The following is a 26,941-nucleotide window of genomic DNA, read 5'->3' as shown; positions in this document are numbered from 1 at the left end:
GGGGAGATAACCGGTCCTGTTATTACTGTACTATGGTGTATATACCGTTGGTGTTACGCGGTACTCCCCGTTATGTGCACTGGAGGGGGAGATAACCTGTCCTGTTATTACTGTACTATGGTGTATATACCGTTGGTGTTACGTGGTATTCCCCGTTATCAGCACTGGAGGGGGAGATAACCGGTCCTGTTATTACTGTACTATGGTGTATATACCGTTGGTGTTACGCGGTACTCCCCGTTATGTGCACTGGAGGGGGAGATAACCTGTCCTGTTATTACTGTACTATGGTGTATATACCGTTGGTGTTACGTGGTATTCCCCGTTATCAGCACTGGAGGGGGAGATAACCGGTCCTGTTATTACTGTACTATGGTGTATATACCGTTGGTGTTACGCGGTACTCCCCGTTATGTGCACTGGAGGGGGAGATAACCTGTCCTGTTATTACTGTACTATGGTGTATATACCGTTGGTGTTATGTGGTATTCCCTGTTATGAGCACTGGAGGGGTAGATAACCTGTCCTGTTATTACTGTACTATGGTGTATATACCGTCGGTGTTACTCGGTATTCCCCGTTATGTGCACTGGAGCAGGAGATAACCTGTCCTGTTATTACTGTACTATGGTGTATATACCGTTGATGTTACTCGGTATTCCCCGTTATGTGCACTGGAGAGGGAGATAACCTGTCCTGTTATTACTGTACTATGGTGTATATACCGTTGGTGTTACTCGGTATTCCCCGTTATGTGCACTGGAGGGGGAGATAACCTGTCCTGTTATTACTGTACTATGGTGTATATACCGTTGGTGTTACGCGGTATTCCCTGTTATGTGCACTGGAGGGGGAGATAACCTGTCCTGTTATTACTGTACTATGGTGTATATACCGTCGGTGTTACGTGGTATTCCCTGTTATGTGCACTGGAGGGGGAGATAACCTGTCCTGTTATTACTGTACTATGGTGTATATACCGTCGGTGTTACGCGGTATTCCCCGTTATCAGCACTGGAGGGGGAGATAACCTGTCCTGTTATTACTGTACTATGGTGTATATACTGTCGGTGTTACTCGGTATTCCCCGTTATGAGCACTGGAGGGGGAGATAACCTGTCCTGTTATTACTGTACTATGGTGTATATACCGTTGGTGTTACTCGGTATTCCCTGTTATGAGCACTGGAGGGGGAGATAACCCGTCCTGTTATTACTGTACTATGGTGTATATACCGTTGGTGTTACGCAGTACTCCCCATTATGTGCACTGGAGGGGGAGATAACCTGTCCTGTTATTACTGTACTATGGTGTATATACAGTTGGTGTTACTCGGTATTCCCCGTTATGAGCACTGGAGGGGGAGATAACCTGTCCTGTTATTACTGTACTATGGTGTATATACCGTTGGTGTTACGCGGTATTCCCTGTTATGTGCACTGGAGGGGGAGATAACCTGTCCTGTTATTACTGTACTATGGTGTATATACCGTCGGTGTTACGTGGTATTCCCTGTTATGTGCACTGGAGGGGGAGATAACCTGTCCTGTTATTACTGTACTATGGTGTATATACCGTCGGTGTTACGCGGTATTCCCCGTTATCAGCACTGGAGGGGGAGATAACCTGTCCTGTTATTACTGTACTATGGTGTATATACTGTCGGTGTTACTCGGTATTCCCCGTTATGAGCACTGGAGGGGGAGATAACCTGTCCTGTTATTACTGTACTATGGTGTATATACCGTTGGTGTTACTCGGTATTCCCCGTTATGAGCACTGGAGGGGGAGATAACCCGTCCTGTTATTACTGTACTATGGTGTATATACCGTCGGTGTTACGCAGTACTCCCCATTATGTGCACTGGAGGGGGAGATAACCTGTCCTGTTATTACTGTACTATGGTGTATATACAGTTGGTGTTACTCGGTATTCCCCGTTATGAGCACTGGAGGGGGAGATAACCTGTCCTGTTATTACTGTACTATGGTGTATATACCGTCGGTGTTACGCGGTATTCCCCGTTATGAGCACTGGAGGGGGAGATAACCTGTCCTGTTATTACTGTACTATGGTGTATGTACCGTTGGTTACTGTCGGGCACTTACTAGGCAGCAGGTCACAGCTCAGGTGTCTGTGTAACTTGTCCTCCATCTTCAGGTACAACGTGAGCTGAGCAAAAGAAAACACAATGATTGTCCTTGTAAGAGGAAAAGGTGACATTATAGGGACAGGTACCAGGTAAGGGGACAGGTTACAGGGACAGGTGCCAGGTACGGGGACAGGTTACAGGGACAGGTTACAGGGACAGGTACCAGGGACAGGTACCAGGTAAGGGGACAGGTTACAGGGACGGGGACAGGTTACAGGGACAGGTACCAGGTAAGGGGACAGGTTACAGGGACAGGTACCAGGTAAGGGGACAGGTTATAGGTTCAGGTACCAGGTAAGGGGACAGGTTACAGGGAAAGGTACCAGGTAAGGGGACAGGTTACAGGGAAAGGTACCAGGTAAGGGGACAGGTTACAGGGACAGGTGCCAGTTACGGGGACAGGATACAGGGACAGGTGCCAGGTACGGGGAGAGGTTACAGGGACAGGTGCCAGTTACGGGGAGAGGTTACAGGGACAGGTACCAGGTAAGGGGACAGGTTACAGGGACAGGTACCAGGTAAAGGGACAGGTTACAGGGACAGGTACCAGGTAAGGGGACAGGTAACAGGGACAGGTACCAGGTAAGGGGACAGGTAACAGGGACAGGTACCAGGTAAGGGGACAGGTACCAGGTAAGGGGACAGGTTACAGGGACGGGGACAGGTTACAGTGACAAGTACCAGGTAAGGGGACAGGTTAAAGGGACAGGTACCAGGTAAGAGGACAGGTTACAGGGACAGGTACCAGGTAAGGGGACAGGTTACAGGGACAGGTACCAGGTAAGGGGACAGGTTACAGGGACAGGTACCAGGTAAGGGGCAGGTTACAGGGACAGGTACCAGGTAAGGGGACAGGTTATACGGGACAGGTACCAGGTAAGGGGACAGGTTACAGGGACAGGTACCAGGTAAGGGGACAGGTACCAGGTAAAAGGACAGGTTACAGGGACAGGTACCAGGTAAGGGAACAGGTTACAGGGACAGGTACCAGGTAAGGGGACAGGTTACAGGGACAGGTACCAGGTAAGGGGACAGGTTACAGGGACAGGTACCAGGTAAGGGGACAGGTTACAGGGACAGGTACCAGGTAAGGGGACAGGTTACAGGGACAGGTACCAGGTAAGCGGACAGGTACCGGGTAAGGGGACAGGATACAGGGACAGGTACCAGGTAAGGGGACAGGTCACAGGGACAGTTACCAGGTAAGGGGACAGGTCACAGGGACAGGTACCAGGTAACGGGACAGGTTATAGGGACAGGTACCAGGTAAGGGGACAGGTTACATGGACAGGTACCAGGTAAGGGGACAGGTTACATGGACAGGTACCAGGTAAGGGGACAGGTTACAGGGACAGGTACCAGGTAAGGGGACAGGTTACAGGGAAAGGTACCAGGTAAGGGGACAGGTTACAGGGACAGGTACCAGGTAAGGGGACAGGTTATAGGTTCAGGTACCAGGTAAGGGGACAGGTTACAGGGAAAGGTACCAGGTAAGGGGACAGATTACAGGGACAGGTACCATGTAAGGGGACAGGTTACAGGGACAGGTGCCAGGTACGGGGAGAGGTTACAGGGACAGGTGCCAGTTACGGGGAGAGATTACAGGGACAGGTGCCAGGTACGGGGACAGGATACAGGGGCAGGTGCCAGGTACGGGGACAGGTTACAGGGACAGGTACCAGGTAAGGGGACAGGTTACAGGGACAGGTACCAGGTAAAGGGACAGGTTACAGGGACAGGTACCAGGTAAGGGGACAGGTAACAGGGACAGGGACAGGTACCAGGTAAGGGGACAGGTAACAGGGACAGGTACCAGGTAAGGGGACAGGTACCAGGTAAGGGGACAGGTTACAGGGACGGGGACAGGTTACAAAGACAGGTACCAGGTAAGGGGACAGGTTAAAGGGACAGGTACCAGGTAAGAGGACAGGTTACAGGGACAGGTACCAGGTAAGGGGACAGGTTACAGGGACAGGTACCAGGTAAGGGGACAGGTTACAGGGACAGGTACCAGGTAAGGGGCAGGTTACAGGGACAGGTACCAGGTAAGGGGACAGGTTATACGGGACAGGTACCAGGTAAGGGGACAGGTTACAGGGACAGGTACCAGGTAAGGGGACAGGTACCAGGTAAAAGGACAGGTTACAGGGACAGGTACCAGGTAAGGGAACAGGTTACAGGGACAGGTACCAGGTAAGGGGACAGGTTACAGGGACAGGTACCAGGTAAGGGGACAGGTTACAGGGACAGGTACCAGGTAAGGGGACAGGGACAGGTACCAGGTAAGGGGACAGGTTACAGGGACAGGTACCAGGTAAGCGGACAGGTACCGGGTAAGGGGACAGGATACAGGGACAGGTACCAGGTAAGGGGACAGGTCACAGGGACAGTTACCAGGTAAGGGGACAGGTCACAGGGACAGGTACCAGGTAACGGGACAGGTTATAGGGACAGGTACCAGGTAAGGGGACAGGTTACATGGACAGGTACCAGGTAAGGGGACAGGTTACATGGACAGGTACCAGGTAAGGGGACAGGTTACAGGGACAGGTACCAGGTAAGGGGACAGGTTACAGGGACAGGTACCAGGTAAGGGGACAGGTTATAGGGACAGGTACCAGGTAAGGGGACAGGTTACAGGGACAGGTACCAGGTAAGGGGACAGGTTACAGGGACAGGTACCAGGTAAGGGGACAGGTTACAGGGACAGGTACCAGGTAAGGGGACAGGTCACAGGGACAGTTACCAGGTAAGGGGACAGGTCACAGGGACAGTTACCAGGTAAGGGGACAGGTCACAGGGACAGGTACCAGGTAACGGGACAGGTTACAGGGACAGGTACCAGGTAAGGGGACAGGTTACAGGGACAGGTACCAGGTAACGGGACTGGTTACAGGGACAGGTACCAGGTAAAGGGACAGGTTACAGGGACAGCTAACAGGTAAGGGGACAGGTTACAGGGACAGGTACCAGGTAAAGGGACAGGTTACAGGGACAGCTAACAGGTAACGGGACAGGTTACAGGGACAGGTACCAGGTAAGGGGACAGGTTACAGGGACAGGTACCAGGTAACGGGACTGGTTACAGGGACAGGTACCAGGTAAAGGGACAGGTTACAGGGACAGCTAACAGGTAAGGGGCAGGTTACAGGGACAGGTACCATGTAAGGGGACAGGTTATACGGGACAGGTACCAGGTAAGGGGACAGGTTACAGGGACAGGTACCAGGTAAGGGGACAGGTTACAGGGACAGGTACCAGGTAAGGGGACAGGTTACAGGGACAGGTACCAGGTAAGGGGACAGGGACAGGTACCAGGTAAGGGGACAGGTTACAGGGACAGGTACCAGGTAAGCGGACAGGTACCGGGTAAGGGGACAGGATACAGGGACAGGTACCAGGTAAGGGGACAGGTCACAGGGACAGTTACCAGGTAAGGGGACAGGTCACAGGGACAGGTACCAGGTAACGGGACAGGTTATAGGGACAGGTACCAGGTAAGGGGACAGGTTACATGGACAGGTACCAGGTAAGGGGACAGGTTACATGGACAGGTACCAGGTAAGGGGACAGGTTACAGGGACAGGTACCAGGTAAGGGGACAGGTTACAGGGACAGGTACCAGGTAAGGGGACAGGTTATAGGGACAGGTACCAGGTAAGGGGACAGGTTACAGGGACAGGTACCAGGTAAGGGGACAGGTTACAGGGACAGGTACCAGGTAAGGGGACAGGTTACAGGGACAGGTACCAGGTAAGGGGACAGGTCACAGGGACAGTTACCAGGTAAGGGGACAGGTCACAGGGACAGTTACCAGGTAAGGGGACAGGTCACAGGGACAGGTACCAGGTAACGGGACAGGTTACAGGGACAGGTACCAGGTAAGGGGACAGGTTACAGGGACAGGTACCAGGTAACGGGACTGGTTACAGGGACAGGTACCAGGTAAAGGGACAGGTTACAGGGACAGCTAACAGGTAAGGGGACAGGTTACAGGGAAAGGTACCAGGTAAGGGGACAGGTTACAGGGAAAGGTACCAGGTAAGGGGACAGGTTACAGGGACAGGTACCATGTAAGGGGACAGGTTACAGGGACAGGTGCCAGGTACGGGGAGAGGTTACAGGGACAGGTGCCAGTTACGGGGAGAGGTTACAGGGACAGGTGCCAGGTATGGGGACAGGATACAGGGGCAGGTGCCAGGTACGGGGACAGGTTACAGGGACAGGTACCAGGTAAGGGGACAGGTTACAGGGACAGGTACCAGGTAAAGGGACAGGTTACAGGGACAGGTACCAGGTAAGGGGACAGGTAACAGGGACAGGTACCAGGTAAGGGGACAGGTAACAGGGACAGGTACCAGGTAAGGGGACAGGTACCAGGTAAGGGGACAGGTTACAGGGACGGGGACAGGTTACAGTGACAAGTACCAGGTAAGGGGACAGGTTAAAGGGACAGGTACCAGGTAAGAGGACAGGTTACAGGGACAGGTACCAGGTAAGGGGACAGGTTACAGGGACAGGTACCAGGTAAGGGGACAGGTTACAGGGACAGGTACCAGGTAAGGGGCAGGTTACAGGGACAGGTACCAGGTAAGGGGACAGGTTATACGGGACAGGTACCAGGTAAGGGGACAGGTTACAGGGACAGGTACCAGGTAAGGGGACAGGTACCAGGTAAAAGGACAGGTTACAGGGACAGGTACCAGGTAAGGTAACAGGTTACAGGGACAGGTACCAGGTAAGGGGACAGGTTACAGGGACAGGTACCAGGTAAGGGGACAGGTTACAGGGACAGGTACCAGGTAAGGGGACAGGTTACAGGGACAGGTACCAGGTAAGGGGACAGGTTACAGGGACAGGTACCAGGTAAGCGGACAGGTACCGGGTAAGGGGACAGGATACAGGGACAGGTACCAGGTAAGGGGACAGGTCACAGGGACAGTTACCAGGTAAGGGGACAGGTCACAGGGACAGGTACCAGGTAACGGGACAGGTTATAGGGACAGGTACCAGGTAAGGGGACAGGTTACATGGACAGGTACCAGGTAAGGGGACAGGTTACATGGACAGGTACCAGGTAAGGGGACAGGTTACAGGGACAGGTACCAGGTAAGGGGACAGGTTACAGGGAAAGGTACCAGGTAAGGGGACAGGTTACAGGGACAGGTACCAGGTAAGGGGACAGGTTATAGGTTCAGGTACCAGGTAAGGGGACAGGTTACAGGGACAGGTACCAGGTAAGGGGACAGGTTACAGGGAAAGGTACCAGGTAAGGGGACAGGTTACAGGGAAAGGTACCAGGTAAGGGGACAGGTTACAGGGACAGGTACCATGTAAGGGGACAGGTTACAGGGACAGGTGCCAGGTACGGGGAGAGGTTACAGGGACAGGTGCCAGTTACGGGGAGAGATTACAGGGACAGGTGCCAGGTACGGGGACAGGATACAGGGGCAGGTGCCAGGTACGGGGACAGGTTACAGGGACAGGTACCAGGTAAGGGGACAGGTTACAGGGACAGGTACCAGGTAAAGGGACAGGTTACAGGGACAGGTACCAGGTAAGGGGACAGGTAACAGGGACAGGGACAGGTACCAGGTAAGGGGACAGGTAACAGGGACAGGTACCAGGTAAGGGGACAGGTACCAGGTAAGGGGACAGGTTACAGGGACGGGGACAGGTTACAGTGACAGGTACCAGGTAAGGGGACAGGTTAAAGGGACAGGTACCAGGTAAGAGGACAGGTTACAGGGACAGGTACCAGGTAAGGGGACAGGTTACAGGGACAGGTACCAGGTAAGGGGACAGGTTACAGGGACAGGTACCAGGTAAGGGGCAGGTTACAGGGACAGGTACCAGGTAAGGGGACAGGTTATACGGGACAGGTACCAGGTAAGGGGACAGGTTACAGGGACAGGTACCAGGTAAGGGGACAGGTACCAGGTAAAAGGACAGGTTACAGGGACAGGTACCAGGTAAGGGAACAGGTTACAGGGACAGGTACCAGGTAAGGGGACAGGTTACAGGGACAGGTACCAGGTAAGGGGACAGGTTACAGGGACAGGTACCAGGTAAGGGGACAGGGACAGGTACCAGGTAAGGGGACAGGTTACAGGGACAGGTACCAGGTAAGCGGACAGGTACCGGGTAAGGGGACAGGATACAGGGACAGGTACCAGGTAAGGGGACAGGTCACAGGGACAGTTACCAGGTAAGGGGACAGGTCACAGGGACAGGTACCAGGTAACGGGACAGGTTATAGGGACAGGTACCAGGTAAGGGGACAGGTTACATGGACAGGTACCAGGTAAGGGGACAGGTTACATGGACAGGTACCAGGTAAGGGGACAGGTTACAGGGACAGGTACCAGGTAAGGGGACAGGTTACAGGGACAGGTACCAGGTAAGGGGACAGGTTATAGGGACAGGTACCAGGTAAGGGGACAGGTTACAGGGACAGGTACCAGGTAAGGGGACAGGTTACAGGGACAGGTACCAGGTAAGGGGACAGGTTACAGGGACAGGTACCAGGTAAGGGGACAGGTCACAGGGACAGTTACCAGGTAAGGGGACAGGTCACAGGGACAGTTACCAGGTAAGGGGACAGGTCACAGGGACAGGTACCAGGTAACGGGACAGGTTACAGGGACAGGTACCAGGTAAGGGGACAGGTTACAGGGACAGGTACCAGGTAACGGGACTGGTTACAGGGACAGGTACCAGGTAAAGGGACAGGTTACAGGGACAGCTAACAGGTAAGGGGACAGGTTACAGGGACAGGTACCAGGTAACAGGGAAAGGTTACAGGAACAGGTATCAGGTAAGGGGACAGGGTACAGGGACAGGTACCAGGTAAGGGGACAGGTTATAAAGACAGGTACCAGGTAAGGGGACAGGTTATAGGTTCAGGTACCAGGTAAGGGGACAAGTTACAGGGACAGGTACCAGGTAAGGGGACAGGTTATAGGGACAGGTACCAGGTAAGGGGACAGGTTATAGGTTCAGGTACCAGGTAAGGGGACAGGTTACAGGGACAGGTACCAGGTAAGGGGACAGGTTACAGGGACAGGTACCAGGTAAGGGGACAGGTTACAGGGACAGGTACCAGGTAAGGGGACAGGTACCAGGTAAGGGGACAGGTTATAGGGACAGGTACCAGGTAAGGGGACAGGTACCAGGTAAGGGGACAGGTTACAGGGACAGGTACCAGGTAAGAGGACAGGTTATACAGTAGGTTCAGGTACCAGGTAAGTTAACAGGGACAGGTACCAGGTAAGGGGACAGGTTACAGGGACAGGTACCAGGTAAGGGGACAGGTTATACAGTAGGTTCAGGTACCAGGTAAGTTAACAGGGACAGGTACCAGGTAAGGGGACAGAATATAGGTGCAGGAACCAGGTAAAGGTAGAGGTGCCAGGTAAGGGGAGAGGATACAGGTGCAGGTACCAGGTAAGAGCAGATGATACCGGGACAGATGTAATATAAGGTGAGAGGTGCCAGGTAAGAGGACAGGTACCAGGTAAGGGGACAGACGCCAGTGAGAGGATACAGGGACACATGTCATGTAAGGAGAGATGTGCCAGGTAAGAGGAGAGATATCAGGTAGGGTGACAGCCAGGTTAGAAGAGAGGATATAAGGGCAGGTACCAGGTAAGGGGAGAGGATACAGGGACAGGTGTAATATAAGGGGAGAGGTGTCAGGTAAAGAGAGAGTATACAGGTGTCATATAAGGGGAATGATGCCAGGGAAGAGGACAGGTGCCAGGTAAGGGGAGAGGATACAGGTACAGGTGTCATAAGGGGACAGGTTACAGGGACAGGTACCCGGTAAGGGAGAGGATACAGGGACAGGTTACAGGTGTCATATAAGGAGAGGTGCCAGGTAAGGGGACAGGTTACAGGTACAGATGTAAGGGGACAGGCACCTGGGAAGGGGACAGGTTACAGGGACAGGAACCAGGTAAGGGGATAGGTTACAGGGACAAGTACCAGGTAAGGGGACAGGTCACAGGGACAGGTTATAGAGACAGGTACCACGTAAGGGGACAAGTTATAGGGAGAGGTACCAGGTACGGGGACAGGTTACAGGGACAGGTACCAGGTAAGGGTACAGGTTATAGGGACAGGTACCAGGTAAGGGGACAAGTTACAGGGACAGGTACCAGGTAAGGGGACAGGTTACAGGGACAGGTACCAGGTAAGGGGACAGGTTACAGGGACAGGTACCAGGTTACAGGGACAGGTACCAGGTAAGGGGACAGGTTATACAGTAGGTTCAGGTACCAGGTAAGGGAACAGGGACAGGTACTAGGTAAGGGGACAGGTTATAGGGACAGGTACCAGGTAAGGGGACAGAATATAGGTGCAGGAACCAGGTAAAGGTAGAGGTACCAGGTAAGAGCAGATGATACCGGGACAGATGTAATATAAGGTGAGAGGTGCCAGGTAAGAAGACAGGTTACAGGGACAGGTACCAGGTAAGGGAGAGGATACAGGGACAGGTTACAGGTGTCATATAAGGAGAGGTGCCAGGTAAGGGGACAGGTTGCAGGTACTAGGTAGGGTGGCAGCCAGGTAAAGGGAGAGGTACCAGGTAAGGGGACAGGATACAGATACAGATACAGGTGTAAGGGGACAGGTTACGGGGACAGGCACCAGGGAAGGGGACAGGTTACAGGGACAGGTACCAGGTAAGGGGACAGGTTATAGAGACAGGTACCAGGTAAGGGGACAGGTTATAGAGACAGGTACCAGGTGAGGGAGAGGATACAGGGACAGGTTACAGGTGTCATATAAGGGGAGAGGTGCCAGGTAAGGGGACAGGTTACAGGGACAGGTACCAGGTAAGGGGAAAGGTATCAGGTAAGGGGACAGGTACAGGTTTAAAGGGACAGGTACCAGGTAAGGGGACAGTTTACAGGGACAGTGATCAGGTATGGGGACAGGTTACAGGGACAGGTACCAGGTAAGGGGAAAGGTATCAGGTAAGGGGACAGGTACAGGTTTAAAGGGACAGGTAACAGGTAAGAAGACAGTTTACAGGGACAGTGATCAGGTAAGGGGACAGGTCACAGGGACAGGTACCAGGTAAGGGGACAGGTAACGGTACAGGTGTAAAGGGACATGTACCAGGTAAGGGGACAGGTTACAGGTACCGGGTAAGGAGACCGGTAACAGGGACAGGTACCAGGTAAGGGGACAGGTTATAGGTTCAGGTACCAGGTAAGAGGACAGGTTACAGGGACATGTACCAGGTAAGTGGACAGGTTACAGGGACAGGTACCGGGTAAGGGGACAGGTTACAGGGACAGGTACCAGGTAAGGGAACAGGTTACAGGGACAGGTACCAGGTAAGGGGACAGGATACAGGGACAGGTACCAGGTAAGGGGACAGGTCACAGGGACAGGTACCAGGTACGGGGAGAGGTTACAGGGACAGGTACCAGGTAAGGGGACAGGTTACAGGGACAGGTACCAGGTAAGGGGACAGGTTACAGGGACAGGTACCAGGTAAGGGGACAGGATACAGGGACAGGTACCAGGTAAGGGGACAGGTCACAGGGACAGGTACCAGGTAAGGGGACAGGTCACAGGGACAGGTACCAGGTAAGGGGACAGGTAACAGGTAACGGTACAGGTGTAAAGGGACATGTACCAGGTAAGGGGACAGGTTACAGGTACCTGGTAAGGAGACCGGTAACAGGGACAGGTACCAGGTAAGGGGACGGGTAACAGGGACAGACTAGTTGCATGGGCCTATGGTCTTCTCCTGTAAATAACATGTACATGATACATACGTGTAAGCGTGCCTTGTCATCTCTGCGCTCTAGGTTGCAGTGCATCTGGATTACCTGTAGTGACACAGGACACAGAATGAGTCCAGGTCTGTGGGTCTGATTTGGAGGTGGGCGCAGTGGTGATGTTGGACGCAGACAGACAATGTTTTCAGTCTGTGCATGGCGTCCGTGGCACACTGCGCATGCCACTCAATTTTTACTACCAAGAGACACACATGAAAATTGCCCGCAGAGAGATGAAGTTAAGGTGGGCGCATGTGGGTGGTAATAAGGGAAGAATCTGCCCTCCATAGGCCTGGGGCAGTCTGTGATGGTGCATCACAGTGACCGTACCTTCCTAGTCTCCACCTCCAGCGGCTCAGGTGTGGGAGTCTGTGCTGTCTGTATGTCTTCCTGGGACTGCGACAGGACGCGTGGCAGAACGTGAGGACGAGACACAGCAAAGTTCATGAGTGGGTATATTCCATTTCTAGGGAAACCACAGGCGCAAGAATTGTAAGCAGGAGAGACAGGGTACGGACAGACGGAGGGAGACAGGGTACGGACAGACGGAGGGAGACAGGGTACGGACAGACGGAGGGAGACAGGGTACGGACAGACGGAGGGAGACGGGGTACGGACAGACGGAGGGAGACAGGGTACTGACAGACGGAGGGAGACAGGGTACGGACAGACGGAGGGAGACAGGGTACGGACAGACGGAGGGAGACAGGGTACGGACAGACGGAGGGAGACGGGGTACGGACAGACGGAGGGAGACAGGGTACTGACAGACGGAGGGAGACAGGGTACGGACAGACGGAGGGAGACAGGGTACGGACAGACGGAGGGAGACAGGGTACGGACAGACGGAGGGAGACAGGGTACGGACAGACGGAGGGAGACAGGGTACGGACAGACGGAGGGAGACAGGGTACGGACAGACGGAGGGAGACAGGGTACGGACAGACGGAGGGAGACAGGGTACGGACAGACGGAGGGAGACAGGGTACGGACAGACGGAGGGAGACAGGGTACGGACAGACGGAGGGAGACAGGGTACGGACAGACGAAGGGGGACAAGGTACGGACAGGCAGGGAGACAGGGTCCTGACAGGCAGGGAGACAGGGTCCTGACAGACAGGGTCCTGACAGGCAGGTAGACAGGGTACTGACAGACGGAGGGAGACAGGGTACGGACAGACGGAGGGAGACAAGGTACGGACAGACGGAGGGAGACAGGGTACGGACAGACGGAGGGAGACAGGGTCCGGACAGGCAGGGAGACAGGGTCCTGACAGGCAGGGAGACAGGGTCCTGACAGGCAGGGAGACAGGGTCCTGACAGGCAGGGAGACAGGGTACTGACAGACGGAGGGAGACAGGGTACGGACAGACGGAGGGAGACAGGGTACGGACAGACGGAGGGAGACAGGGTACGGACAGACGGAGGGAGACAGGGTACGGACAGACGGAGGGAGACAGGGTACTGACAGGCAGGGAGACAGGGTACTGACAGACGGAGGGAGACAGGGTACGGACAGACGGAGGGAGACAGGGTCCGGACAGGCAGGGAGACAGGGTCCTGACAGGCAGGGAGACAGGGTCCTGACAGGCAGGGAGACAGGGTCCTGACAGGCAGGGAGACAGGGTACTGACAGACGGAGGGAGACAGGGTACGGACAGACGGAGGGAGACAGGGTACGGACAGACGGAGGGAGACAGGGTACGGACAGACGGAGGGAGACAGGGTACTGACAGGCAGGGAGACAGGGTACTGACAGGCAGGGAGACAGGGTACTGACAGGCAGGAAGACAGGGTACGGACAGACGGAGGGAGACAGGGTACTGACAGACGGAGGGAGACAGGGTACTGACAGGCAGGGAGACAGGGTACTGACAGGCAGGAAGACAGGGTACGGACAGACGGAGGGAGACAGGGTACGGACAGACGGAGGGAGACAGGGTACTGACAGGCAGGGAGACAGGGTACTGACAGGCAGGAAGACAGGGTACGGACAGACGGAGGGAGACAGGGTACTGACAGACGGAGGGAGACAGGGTACGGACAGACGGAGGGAGACAGGGTACGGACAGACGGAGGGAGACAGGGTACTGACAGACAAAGAGAGAGATAGGGTACTGACAGACAAAGAGAGAGACAGCTGGCACACGCAGGACTTCTCACCTCACATCTTCCAGAAACTTGTCCAGCTCCATAGAAGAGACCTGACAGTACCTGAGATATAAGGGAACCAAGATCATTTCTGCTTCCCCCAAAATAGTTCCCACCTGCACCGCTCTCATCCCACCTGCACCGCAGCTCATCCCACCTGCACCGCAGCTCATCTCACCTGCACCGCAGCTCATTCCACTTGCACCGCAGCTCATCCCACCTGCAACGCAGCTCATCCCACCTGCACCGCTGCTCATCCCACCTGCACCGCAGCTCATCCCACCTGCACCACAGCTCATCCCACCTGCAACGCAGCTCATACCACCTGCACCGCTGCTCATACCACCTGCACCGCTGCTCATCCCACCTGCACCGCTGCTCATCTCACCTGCACCAGCGGCCCAGACCTCATGCCGATAACTAAACTAGGAAGATGTTTGGGGATCACAGAATAATCTTATATGTGATCAAACTAACTACAGATCTGTCGGCCACAGGTCTGCCCAGGAACACCTACCGCACCCCTAACTCCCAGCTTCTATCCACCATATGTCTGCCTCCAATTACCCATCCCAGCCTCTACCTGCCCCTGCTCCTTGTGTCTGCCTCCTATTACCCATCCCAGCCTCTACCTGCCTGTCCCCAGCACTGCCCCTTGGGTGTGCCTCCCATTACCCATCCCACCCTCTACCTGCCCTTCCCCAGCCCTGCCCCTTGTGTCTGCCTCCTATTACCCATCCCAGCCTCTACCTACCTGTCCCCAGCACTGCCCCTTGGGTGTGCCTCCCATTACCCATCCCACCCTCTACCTGCCCTTCCACAGCCCTGCCCCTTGTGTCTGCCTCCCGTTACCCATCCCAGCCTCTACCTGCCCTTCCACAGCCCTGCCCCTTGTGTCTGCCTCCTAATAACCATCCCACCCTCTACCTGCCTGTCCCCAGCACTGCCCCTTGGGTGTGCCTCCCATTACCCATCCCACCCTCTACCTGCCCTTCCCCAGCCCTGCCCCTTGTGTCTGCCTCCTATTACCCATCCCAGCCTCTATCTGCCCTTCCCCAGCCCTGCCCCTTGTGTCTGCCTCATATTACCCATCCCAGCCTCTATCTGCCCTTCCCCAGCCCTGCCCATTGTGTCTGCCTCATATTACCCATCCCAGCCTCTATCTGCCCTTCCCCAGCCCTGCCCCTTGTGTCTGCCTACTATTAGCCATCCCACCCTCTACCTGCCCTTCCCCTGCCCTGCCCTGCGTGTCTGCCTCCTATTAACCATCTCAGCCTCTACCTGCCCTTCCCCAGCCCTGCCCCTTGTGTCTGCCTCCTATTACCCATCCCGCCCTCTACCTGCCCTTCCCCGGCCCTGCCCCTTGTGTCTGCCTCCCGTTAGCCATCCCACCCTCTACCTGCCCTTCCCCAGCCCTGCCCCTTGTGTCTGCCTCCTATTACCCACCCCAGCCTCTACCTGCCCTTCCCCAGCCCTGCCCCTTGTGTCTGCCTCCTATTACCCACCCCAGCCTCTACCTGCCCTTCCACAGCCCTGCCCCTTGTGTCTGCCTCCTAATAACCATCCCACCCTCTACCTGCCTGTCCCCAGCACTGCCCCTTGGGTGTGCCTCCCATTACCCATCCCAACCTCTACCTGCCCTTCCCCAGGCCTGCCCCTTGTGTCTGCCTCCTATTACCCATCCCAGCCTCTATCTGCCCTTCCCCAGCCCTGCCCATTGTGTCTGCCTCATATTACCCATCCCAGCCTCTATCTGCCCTTCCCCAGCCCTGCCCCTTGTGTCTGCCTACTATTAACCATCCCACCCTCTACCTGCCCTGCCCCTGCCCTTTGTGTCTGCCTCCTGATAACCATCTCAGCCTCTACCTGCCCTTCCCCAGCCCTGCCCATTGAGTCTGCCTCATATTACCCATCCCAGCCTCTATCTGCCCTTCCCCAGCCCTGCCCCTTGTGTCTGCCTACTATTAGCCATCCCACCCTCTACCTGCCCTTCCCCTGCCCTGCCCATTGTGTCTGCCTCCTATTAACCATCTCAGCCTCTACCTGCCCTTCCCCAGCCCTGCCCCTTGTGTCTGCCTCCTATTACCCATCCCACCCTCTACCTGCCCTTCCCCAGCCCTGCCCCTTGTGTCTGCCTCCCGTTACCCATCCCGCCCTCTACCTGCCCTTCCCTGCCCCTTGTGTCTGCCTCCCGTTACCCATCCCACCCTCTACCTGCCCTTCCCCAGCCCTGCCCCTTGTGTCTGCCTCCTATTACCCACCCCAGCCTCTACCTGCCCTTCCCCAGCCCTGCCCCTTGTGTCTGCCTCCTATTATCCATCCCAGCCTCTACCTGCCCTTCCCCAGCCCTGCCCCTTGTGTCTGCCTCCTATTACCCACCCCAGCCTCTACCTGCCCTTACCAGCCCTGCCCCTTGTGTCTGCCTCCTATTACCAATCCCAGCCTCTATCTGCCCTTCCCCAGCCCTGCCCCTTGTGTCTGCCTCCTATTACCCATCCCAGCCTCTACTTGCCCTTCCCCAGCCCTGCCCCTTGTGTCTGCCTCCTATTACCCATCCCTGCCCCTTGTGTCTGCCTCCTATAACCCATCCCAGCCTCTACCTGTCCTTCCCCAGCCCTGCCCCTTGTGTCTGTCTCATATTACCCATCCCACCCTCTACCTGCCCTTCCCCAGCCCTGCCCCTTGTGTCTGCCTCCCATTACCCATCCCAGCCTCTACCTGCCCTTCCCCAGCCCTGCCCCTTGTGTCTGCCTCCTATTACCCATCCCACCCTCTACCTGCCCTTCCCCAGCCCTGCCCCTTGTGTCTGCCTCCCATTACCCATCCCAGCCTCTACTTGCCCTTCCCCAGCCCTGCCCCTTGTGTCTGCCTCCTATAACCCATCCCAGCCTCTACCTGCCCTTCCCCAGCCCTGCCCCTTGTGTCTGCCTCCCATTACCCATCCCAGCCTCTACCTGCCCTTCCCCAGCCCTGCCCCTTGTGTCTGCCTCCTATTACCCATCCCACCCTCTACCTGCCCTTCCCCAGCCCTGCCCCTTGCGTCTGCCTCCCGTTACCCATCCCAGCCTCTACCTGCCCTTCCCCAGCCCTGCCCCTTGTGTCTGCCTCCTTTTACCTATCCCACCCTCTACCTGCCCTTCCCCAGCCCTGCCCCTTGTGTCTGCCTCCCATTACACAGCCTATATTTGCCCCTGCACCACGTATACTGCCACGTTTCACACTCACCTCCATAATACTTCGGCCTGGCCTTTCCGTGGTATAGAGGACATAACAGCCTGTGGGTCAGTGAGTTTAGTTTTTTCCTCCAGGAGGCTGTCGTGCATGATGTCTGGGCAGGAGGAAGAGACGTGAGGTTATGTGCTGTATAATGTACAGAGGCCACATCATTAGTCTGACCCCCCTCCCTAGTATCCGCCAATGGGTAATAAACCGTTATCATGTCGCTCTGTATACACATGTATTGTGGAACACAAACTATAGTATAAGTAACACTCAGTCCATATACACACAACATACATTATTAATCAATGCATAAATACATGTGTAGCCAGTGAGGCGTGTGCTTAACGTGTACATCATTCAGCGTGTCTGTTTGCCAAAGTATTAGGTACTGGGGCTCATTAAGTGTTGTAGGTAAGGGGACCACGTGGGGTACATGAATATCTATGCGTCCACACCCCCACACCCACATAATAAGGAGCCATGTCGCTGCGCAGTTACACCCACTCTGTCACAAGTGAAGATGCCACGGAGCATGCACAGTACTAAATATGGCAAGATGTGGCGTGGAACTCCGCACCGACCTCAGGGGCACATTTATTAAGCTCGGTGAAGTGATAAAGTGCTAACTGTGAAGTTACAGGCTTGGTTTGAAAAATGACAGGTAGGAGCTGATTGGCCGGTGATAAAAACCAGATACTTTATCACTTCACCGAGCTTAATAAATCTGCCCCTCAGATCCTATGTCAGCCTCACGTGGCTGGAACGTCACATTTCCTGGCAGGAGCGGTTCACATGGTGCGGGAGACGGCATGTGCCACAGACAGTGATAAATCATCTGCATTCTGGAGTGTGTCTGCACACGCCGTGGGGAGTATCTGATCCCTACCCTCATCCTTCCACACACCCCATTCCTGCATCTCCCCACCTGGTGCCCTTCCTCCAGCTGCAGTGATGTGTTCTCGCAGCTCCCCCAGTCTGGGACTATGGTAATTATACACAGCGGACCCCAAGGACCTCACTTGTCTCCTCTGGAGACTGCACCGGGGTTTATCCAGGTGACATTAATTGCTGAGTATATCTTATTAGTGCAGAGTATTAATCACACAGGGGCTTATTCAGGGTGAGACGGATACACTATAAGAATGTGCAGAGCTGAATAATCTACCTCCTTCTTATATGTAGGCCCAATCGGTTACCATGTACAAGGAAAGGCCCGGGACCAGGGCGGTAAGGGCAGTGCAGACTGGGGCAGAGGGCATACATACAATATGATGAGTAAGGAAGGGGAGTATGTATGCTGAGTAATACAGGGTACAGCGAAAGAGGGGAGTATGTATGCTGAGTAATACAGGGTACAGCGAGAGAAGGGAGTATGTATGCTGAGTAATACAGGGTACAGCGAGAGAAGGGAGTATGTATGCTGAGTAATACAGGGTACAGCGAGAGAGGGGAGTATGTATGCTGAGTAATACAGGGTACAGCGAGAGAGGGGAGTGTGTATGCTGAGTAATACAGGGTACATCGAGTGAGGGGAGTATGTATGCTGAGTTATACTGACAGGGTACAGCTACAGTGGGGGGGTATGTATGTTGAGTAATACTGACAGCGTACAGCGAGAGAGGGGAGTATGTATGCTGAGTAATACTCACAGGGTACAGCGAGGGAGGGGAGTATGTATGATGAGTAATACTCACAGGGTACAGCGAGGGAGGGGAGTATGTATGCTGAGTAATACTCACAGGGTACAGCGAGGGAGGGGAGTATGTATGATGAGTAATACTCACAGGGTACAGCGAGGGAGGGGACTAGGATTGATGAGTAATACTCACAGGGTACAGCGGAGGAGGGGACTGGGATTGATGAGTAATACTCACAGGGTACAGCGGAGGAGGGGACTGGGATTGATGAGTAATACTCACAGGGTACAGCGGAGGAGGGGACTGGGATTGATGAGTAATACTCACAGGGTACAGCGGAGGAGGGGACTGGGATTGATGAGTAATACTCACAGGGTACAGCGGAGGAGAGGACTGGGATTGATGAGTAATACTCACAGGGTACAGCGGAGGAGGGGACTGGGATTGATGAGTAATACTCACAGGGTACAGCGGAGGAGGGGACTGGGATTGATGAGTAATACTCACAGGGTACAGCGGAGGAGGGGACTGGGATTGATGAGTAATACTCACAGGTTACAGCGGAGGAGGGGACTGGGATTGATGAGCAATACTCACAGGGTACAGAGGAGGAGAGGACTGGGATTGATGAGTAATACTCACAGGGTACAGAGGAGGAGAGGACTGGGATTGATGAGTAATACTCACAGGGTACAGAGGAGGAGAGGACTGGGATTGATGAGTAATACTCACAGGGTACAGCGGAGGAGAGGACTGGGATTGATGAGTAATACTCACAGGGTACAGCGGAGGAGGGGACTGGGATTGATGAGTAATACTCACAGGGTACAGCGGAGGAGGGGACTGGGATTGATGAGTAATACTCACAGGGTACAGCGGAGGAGAGGACTGGGATTGATGAGTAATACTCACAGGGTACAGCGGAGGAGGGGACTAGGATTGATGAGTAATACTCACAGGGTACAGCGGAGGAGGGGACTAGGATTGATGATTAATACTCAGGGTACAGCGGAGGAGAGGACTAGGATTGATGAGTAATACTCACAGGGTACAGCGGAGGAGGGGACTGGGATTGATGAGTAATACTCACAGGGTACAGCGGAGGAGAGGACTGGGATTGATGAGTAATACTCACAGGGTACAGCGGAGGAGGGGACTGGGATTGATGAGTAATACTCACAGGGTACAGCGGAGGAGGGGACTGGGATTGATGAGTAATACTCACAGGGTACAGCGGAGGAGGGGACTGGGATTGATGAGTAATACTCACAGGGTACAGCGGAGGAGGGGACTGGGATTGATGAGTAATACTCACAGGGTACAGCGGAGGAGGGGACTGGGATTGATGAGTAATACTCACAGGTTACAGCGGAGGAGAGGACTGGGATTGATGAGTAATACTCACAGGGTACAGCGGAGGAGGGGACTAGGATTGATGAGTAATACTCACAGGGTACAGCGGAGGAGGGGACTAGGATTGATGAGTAATACTCACAGGGTACAGCGGAGGAGGGGACTGGGATTGATGAGTAATACTCACAGGGTACAGCGGAGGAGGGGACTGGGATTGATGAGTAATACTCACAGGGTACAGCGGAGGAGGGGACTGGGATTGATGAGTAATACTCACAGGGTACAGCGGAGGAGGGGACTAGGATTGATGAGTAATACTCACAGGGTACAGCGGAGGAGAGGACTGGGATTGATGAGTAATACTCACAGGGTACAGCGGAGGAGGGGACTAGGATTGATGAGTAATACTCACAGGGTACAGCGGAGGAGGGGACTGGGATTGATGAGTAATACTCACAGGGTACAGCGGAGGAGGGGACTGGGATTGATGAGTAATACTCACAGGGTACAGCGGAGGAGGGGACTGGGATTGATGAGTAATACTCACAGGGTACAGCGGAGGAGGGGACTGGGATTGATGAGTAATACTCACAGGGTACAGCGGAGGAGGGGACTGGGATTGATGAGTAATACTCACAGGGTACAGCGGAGGAGAGAACTGGGATTGATGAGTAATACTCACAGGGTACAGCGGAGGAGGGGACTGGGATTGATGAGTAATACTCACAGGGTACAGCGGAGGAGGGGACTGGGATTGATGAGTAATACTCACAGGGTACAGCGGAGGAGGGGACTGGGATTGATGAGTAATACTCACAGGTTACAGCGGAGGAGAGGACTGGGATTGATGAGTAATACTCACAGGGTACCGCGGAGGAGGGGACTAGGATTGATGAGTAATACTCACAGGGTACAGCGGAGGAGGGGACTGGGATTGATGAGTAATACTCACAGGGTACAGCGGAGGAGAGGACTGGGATTGATGAGTAATACTCACAGGGTACAGCGGAGGAGAGGACTGGGATTGATGAGTAATACTCACAGGGTACAGCGGAGGAGAGGACTGGGATTGATGAGTAATACTCACAGGGTACAGCGGAGGAGGGGACTGGGATTGATGAGCAATACTCACAGGGTACAGCGGAGGAGAGGACTAGGATTGATGAGTAATACTCACAGGGTACAGCGGAGGAGGGGACTAGGATTGATGAGTAATACTCACAGGGTACAGCGGAGGAGGGGACTGGGATTGATGAGTAATACTCACAGGTTACAGCGGAGGAGGGGACTGGGATTGATGAGTAATACTCACAGGTTACAGCGGAGGAGGGGACTGGAATTGATGAGTAATACTCACAGGGTACAGAGGAGGAGGGGACTGGAATTGATGAGTAATACTCACAGGGTACAGAGGAGGAGGGGACTGGGATTGATGAGTAATACTCACAGGGTACAGCGGAGGAGGGGACTGGGATTGATGAGTAATACTCACAGGGTACAGTGAGGGAGGGGACTAGGATTGATAAATAATACTCACAGGGTACAGCAGAGGAGGGGACTAGGATTCATGAGTAATACTCACAGGGTACAGTGATGGAGAGGACTAGGATTGATGAGTAATACTCACAGGGTACAGCGGAGGAGGGGACTGGGATTGATGAGTAATACTCACAGGGTACAGCGGATGAGGGGACTAGGATTGATGAGTAATACTCACAGGGTACAGCGGAGGAGGGGACTAGGATTCATGAGTAATACTCACAGGGTACAGCGGAGGAGGGGACTAGGATAAGAAATACTCACAGGGTACAGCGGAGGAGGGGACTAGAATTGATGAGTAATACTCAGGCTACAGCGGAGGAGAGGACTGGTATTGATGAGTAATACTCACAGGGTACAGCGGAGGAGAGGACTAGGATTGATGAGTAATACTCACAGGGTACAGCGGAGGAGAGGACTAGGATTGATGAGTAATACTCACAGGGTACAGCGGAGGAGGGGACTAGGATTGATGAGTAATACTCACAGGGTACAGCGGAGGAGGGGACTAGGATTGATGAGTAATACTCACAGGGTACAGCGGAGGAGAGGACTAGGATTGATGAGTAATACTCAGGGTACAGCGGAGGAGAGGACTGGGATTGATGAGTAATTCTCACAGTGTACAGCGGAGGCGGGGACTAGGATTGATGAGTAATACTCACAGGGCACAGCGGAGGAGGGGACTAGGATTGATGAGTAATACTCACAGGGCACAGCGGAGGAGGGGACTAGGATTGATGAGTAATACTCACAGGGTACAGCGGAGGAGGGGACTGGGATTGATGAGTAATACTCACAGGGTACAGCGGAGGAGGGGACTGGGATTGATGAGTAATACTCACAGGGTACAGCGGAGGAGGGGACTGGGATTGATGAGTAATACTCACAGGGTACAGCGGAGGAGAGGACTGGGATTGATGAGTAATACTCACACGGTACAGCGGAGGAGGGGACTGGGATTGATGAGTAATACTCACAGGTTACAGCGGAGGAGGGGACTGGGATTGATGAGTAATACTCACAGGTTACAGCGGAGGAGGGGACTGGGATTGATGAGTAATATTTACAGGTTACAGCGGAGGAGGGGACTGGAATTGATGAGTAATACTCACAGGGTACAGCGGAGGAGGGGACTGGGATTGATGAGTAATACTCACAGGGTACAGCGGAGGAGGGGACTGGGATTGATGAGTAATACTCACAGGGTACAGTGAGGGAGGGGACTAGGATTGATGAGTAATACTCACAGGGTACAGCAGAGGAGGGGACTAGGATTCATGAGTAATACTCACAGGGTACAGTGATGGAGAGGACTAGGATTGATGAGTAATACTCACAGGGTACAGCGGAGGAGGGGACTGGGATTGATGAGTAATACTCACAGGGTACAGCGGATGAGGGGACTAGGATTGATGAGTAATACTCACAGGGTACAGCGGAGGAGGGGACTAGGATTCATGAGCAATACTCACAGGGTACAGCGGAGGAGGGGACTAGGATAAGAAATACTCACAGGGTACAGCGGAGGAGGGGACTAGAATTGATGAGTAATACTCAGGCTACAGCGGAGGAGAGGACTGGGATTGATGAGTAATACTCACAGGGTACAGCGGAGGAGAGGACTAGGATTGATGAGTAATACTCACAGGGTACAGCGGAGGAGAGGACTAGGATTGATGAGTAATACTCACAGGGTACAGCGGAGGAGGGGACTAGGATTGATGAGTAATACTCACAGGGTACAGCGGAGGAGGGGACTAGGATTGATGAGTAATACTCACAGGGTACAGCGGAGGAGAGGACTAGGATTGATGAGTAATACTCAGGGTACAGCGGAGGAGAGGACTGGGATTGATGAGTAATTCTCACAGTGTACAGCGGAGGCGGGGACTAGGATTGATGAGTAATACTCACAGGGCACAGCGGAGGAGGGGACTAGGATTGATGAGTAATACTCACAGGGCACAGCGGAGGAGGGGACTAGGATTGATGAGTAATACTCACAGGGTACAGCGGAGGAGGGGACTGGGATTGATGAGTAATACTCACAGGGTACAGCGAGGGAGGGGACTAGGATTGATGAGTAATACTCACAGGGTACAGCGAGGGAGGGGACTAGGATTGATGAGTAATTCTCACAGGGTACAGCGGAGGAGGGGACTAGGATTGATGAGTAATACTCACAGGGTACAGCGAGGGAGGGGACTAGGATTGATGAGTAATACTCACAGGGTACAGCGGAGGAGAGGACTAGGATTGATGAGTAATACTCACAGGGTACAGCGGAGGAGAGGACTGGGATTGATGAGTAATACTCACAGGGTACAGCGGAGGAGGGGACTAGGATTGATGAGTAATACTCACAGGGCACAGCGGAGGAGAGGACTGGGATTGATGAGAAATACTCACAGGGAACAGCGGAGGAGAGGACTGGGATTGATGAGAAATACTCACAGGGTACAGCGGAGGAGGGGACTGGGATTGATGAGTAATACTCACAGGGTACAGCGAGGGAGGGGACTAGGATTGATGAGTAATACTTACAGGGTACAGCGGAGCAGGGGACTGGGATTGATGAGTAATACTCACAGGGTACAGCGGAGGAGAGGACTAGGATTGATGAGTAATACTCACAGGGTACAGCGGAGGAGAGGACTAGGATTGATGAGTAATACTCACAGGGTACAGCGGAGGAGGGGACTAGGATTGATGAGTAATACTCACAGGGTACAGCGGAGGAGAGGACTAGGATTGATGAGTAATACTCACAGGGTACAGCGAGGGAGGGGACTAGGATTGATGAGTAATACTTACAGGGTACAGCGGAGCAGGGGACTGGGATTGATGAGTAATACTCACAGGGTACAGCGGAGGAGAGGACTAGGATTGATGAGTAATACTCACAGGGTACAGCGGAGGAGGGGACTAGGATTGATGAGTAATACTCACAGGGTACAGCGGAGGAGAGGACTAGGATTGATGAGTAATACTCACAGGGTACAGCGGGGGAGGGGACTGGGATTGATGAGTAATACTTACAGGGTACAGCGGAGGAGGGGACTGGGATTGATGAGTAATACTCACAGGGTACAGCGGAGGAGGGGACTGGGATTGATGAGTAATACTCACAGGGTACAGCGAGGGAGGGGACTAGGATTGATGAGTAATACTCACAGGGTACAGCGAGGGAGGGGACTAGGATTGATGAGTAATACTCACAGGGTACAGCGGAGGAGGGGACTAGGATTGATGAGTAATACTCACAGGGTACAGCGAGGGAGGGGACTAGGATTGATGAGTAATACTCACAGGGTACAGCGAGGGAGGGGACTAGGATTGATGAGTAATACTCACAGGGTACAGCGGAGGAGGGGACTAGGATTGATGAGTAATACTCACAGGGTACAGCGGAGGAGGGGACTAGGATTGATGAGTAATACTCACAGGGTACAGCGGAGGAGATGACTAGGATTGATGAGTAATACTCACAGGGTACAGCGAGGGAGGGGACTAGGATTGATGAGTAATACTCAAAGGGTACAGCGAGGGAGGGGACTAGGATTGATGAGTAATACTCACAGGGTACAGCGGAGGAGGGGACTAGGATTGATGAGTAATACTCACAGGGTACAGCGGAGGAGAGGACTGGGATTGATGAGTAATAGTCACAGGGTACAGCGGAGGAGAGGACTGGGATTGATGAGTAATACACACAGGGTACAGCGGAGGAGGGGACTAGGATTGATGAGTAATACTCACAGGGTACAGCGGAGGAGGGGACTAGGATTGATGAGTAATACTCACAGGGTACAGCGGAGGAGGGGACTAGGATTGATGAGTAATACTCACAGGGTACAGCGGAGGAGGGGACTAGGATTGATGAGTAATACTCACAGGGTACAGCGGAGGAGGGGGACTAGGATTGATGAGTAATACTCACAGGGTACAGCAGAGGAGGGGACTAGGATTGATGAGTAATACTCACAGGGTAGAGCGGAGGAGGGGGACTAGGATTGATGAGTGATACACACAGGGTACAGCGGAGGAGGGGACTGGGATTGATGAGTAATACTCACAGGGTACAGCGGAGGAGGGGACTAGGATTGATGAGTAATACTCACAGGGTACAGCGGAGGAGGGGACTAGGATTGATGAGTAATACTCACAGGGTACAGCGGAGGAGGGGGACTAGGATTGATGAGTAATACTCACAGGGTACAGCGGAGGAGGGGACTGGGATTGATGAGTAATACTCACAGGTTACAGCGGAGGAGGGGACTGGGATTGATGAGTAATATTTACAGGTTACAGCGGAGGAGGGGACTGGAATTGATGAGTAATACTCACAGGGTACAGCGGAGGAGGGGACTGGGATTGATGAGTAATACTCACAGGGTACAGCGGAGGAGGGGACTGGGATTGATGAGTAATACTCACAGGGTACAGCGAGGGAGGGGACTAGGATTGATGAGTAATACTCACAGGGTACAGCGAGGGAGGGGACTAGGATTGATGAGTAATACTCACAGGGTACAGCGGAGGAGGGGACTAGGATTGATGAGTAATACTCACAGGGTACAGCGGAGGAGGGGACTAGGATTGATGAGTAATACTCACAGGGTACAGCGGAGGAGAGGACTAGGATTGATGAGTAATACTCACAGGGTACAGCGGGGGAGGGGACTGGGATTGATGAGTAATACTTACAGGGTACAGCGGAGGAGGGGACTGGGATTGATGAGTAATACTCACAGGGTACAGCGGAGGAGGGGACTGGGATTGATGAGTAATACTCACAGGGTACAGCGAGGGAGGGGACTAGGATTGATGAGTAATACTCACAGGGTACAGCGAGGGAGGGGACTAGGATTGATGAGTAATACTCACAGGGTACAGCGGAGGAGGGGACTAGGATTGATGAGTAATACTCACAGGGTACAGCGAGGGAGGGGACTAGGATTGATGAGTAATACTCACAGGGTACAGCGAGGGAGGGGACTAGGATTGATGAGTAATACTCACAGGGTACAGCGGAGGAGGGGACTAGGATTGATGAGTAATACTCACAGGGTACAGCGGAGGAGGG

General features: G+C 53.8%; 1 protein-coding gene across 2 annotated transcripts in view; it reads right to left on the bottom strand.

The window, feature by feature from the left end:
- NRBP2 (nuclear receptor binding protein 2) overlaps positions 1-26,941 on the bottom strand; it is a 136,437-nt gene that overhangs the window by 15,725 nt on the left and 93,771 nt on the right. For both annotated transcript variants that reach the window (XM_083145021.1, XM_083145022.1), the window contains exons 13-17: positions 17,327-17,429; positions 14,114-14,164; positions 12,281-12,416; positions 11,948-12,001; positions 2,110-2,173 (exon numbers count right to left, since the gene is read on the bottom strand). In XM_083145021.1, the coding sequence (XP_083001147.1) occupies positions 2,110-2,173; positions 11,948-12,001; positions 12,281-12,416; positions 14,114-14,164; positions 17,327-17,429 (408 nt within the window). The remainder of the gene's footprint in view (positions 1-2,109; positions 2,174-11,947; positions 12,002-12,280; positions 12,417-14,113; positions 14,165-17,326; positions 17,430-26,941) is intronic.

The sequence above is a fragment of the Crinia signifera genome, chromosome 5 (assembly GCF_055691185.1).
Source record: "Crinia signifera chromosome 5, ASM5569118v1, whole genome shotgun sequence".
Classification (NCBI taxonomy): Eukaryota; Metazoa; Chordata; class Amphibia; order Anura; family Myobatrachidae; genus Crinia; species Crinia signifera.
The sequence above is the reverse complement of the archived record's forward strand: the minus strand, read 5'-3'. Positions and strand labels throughout refer to the sequence as shown.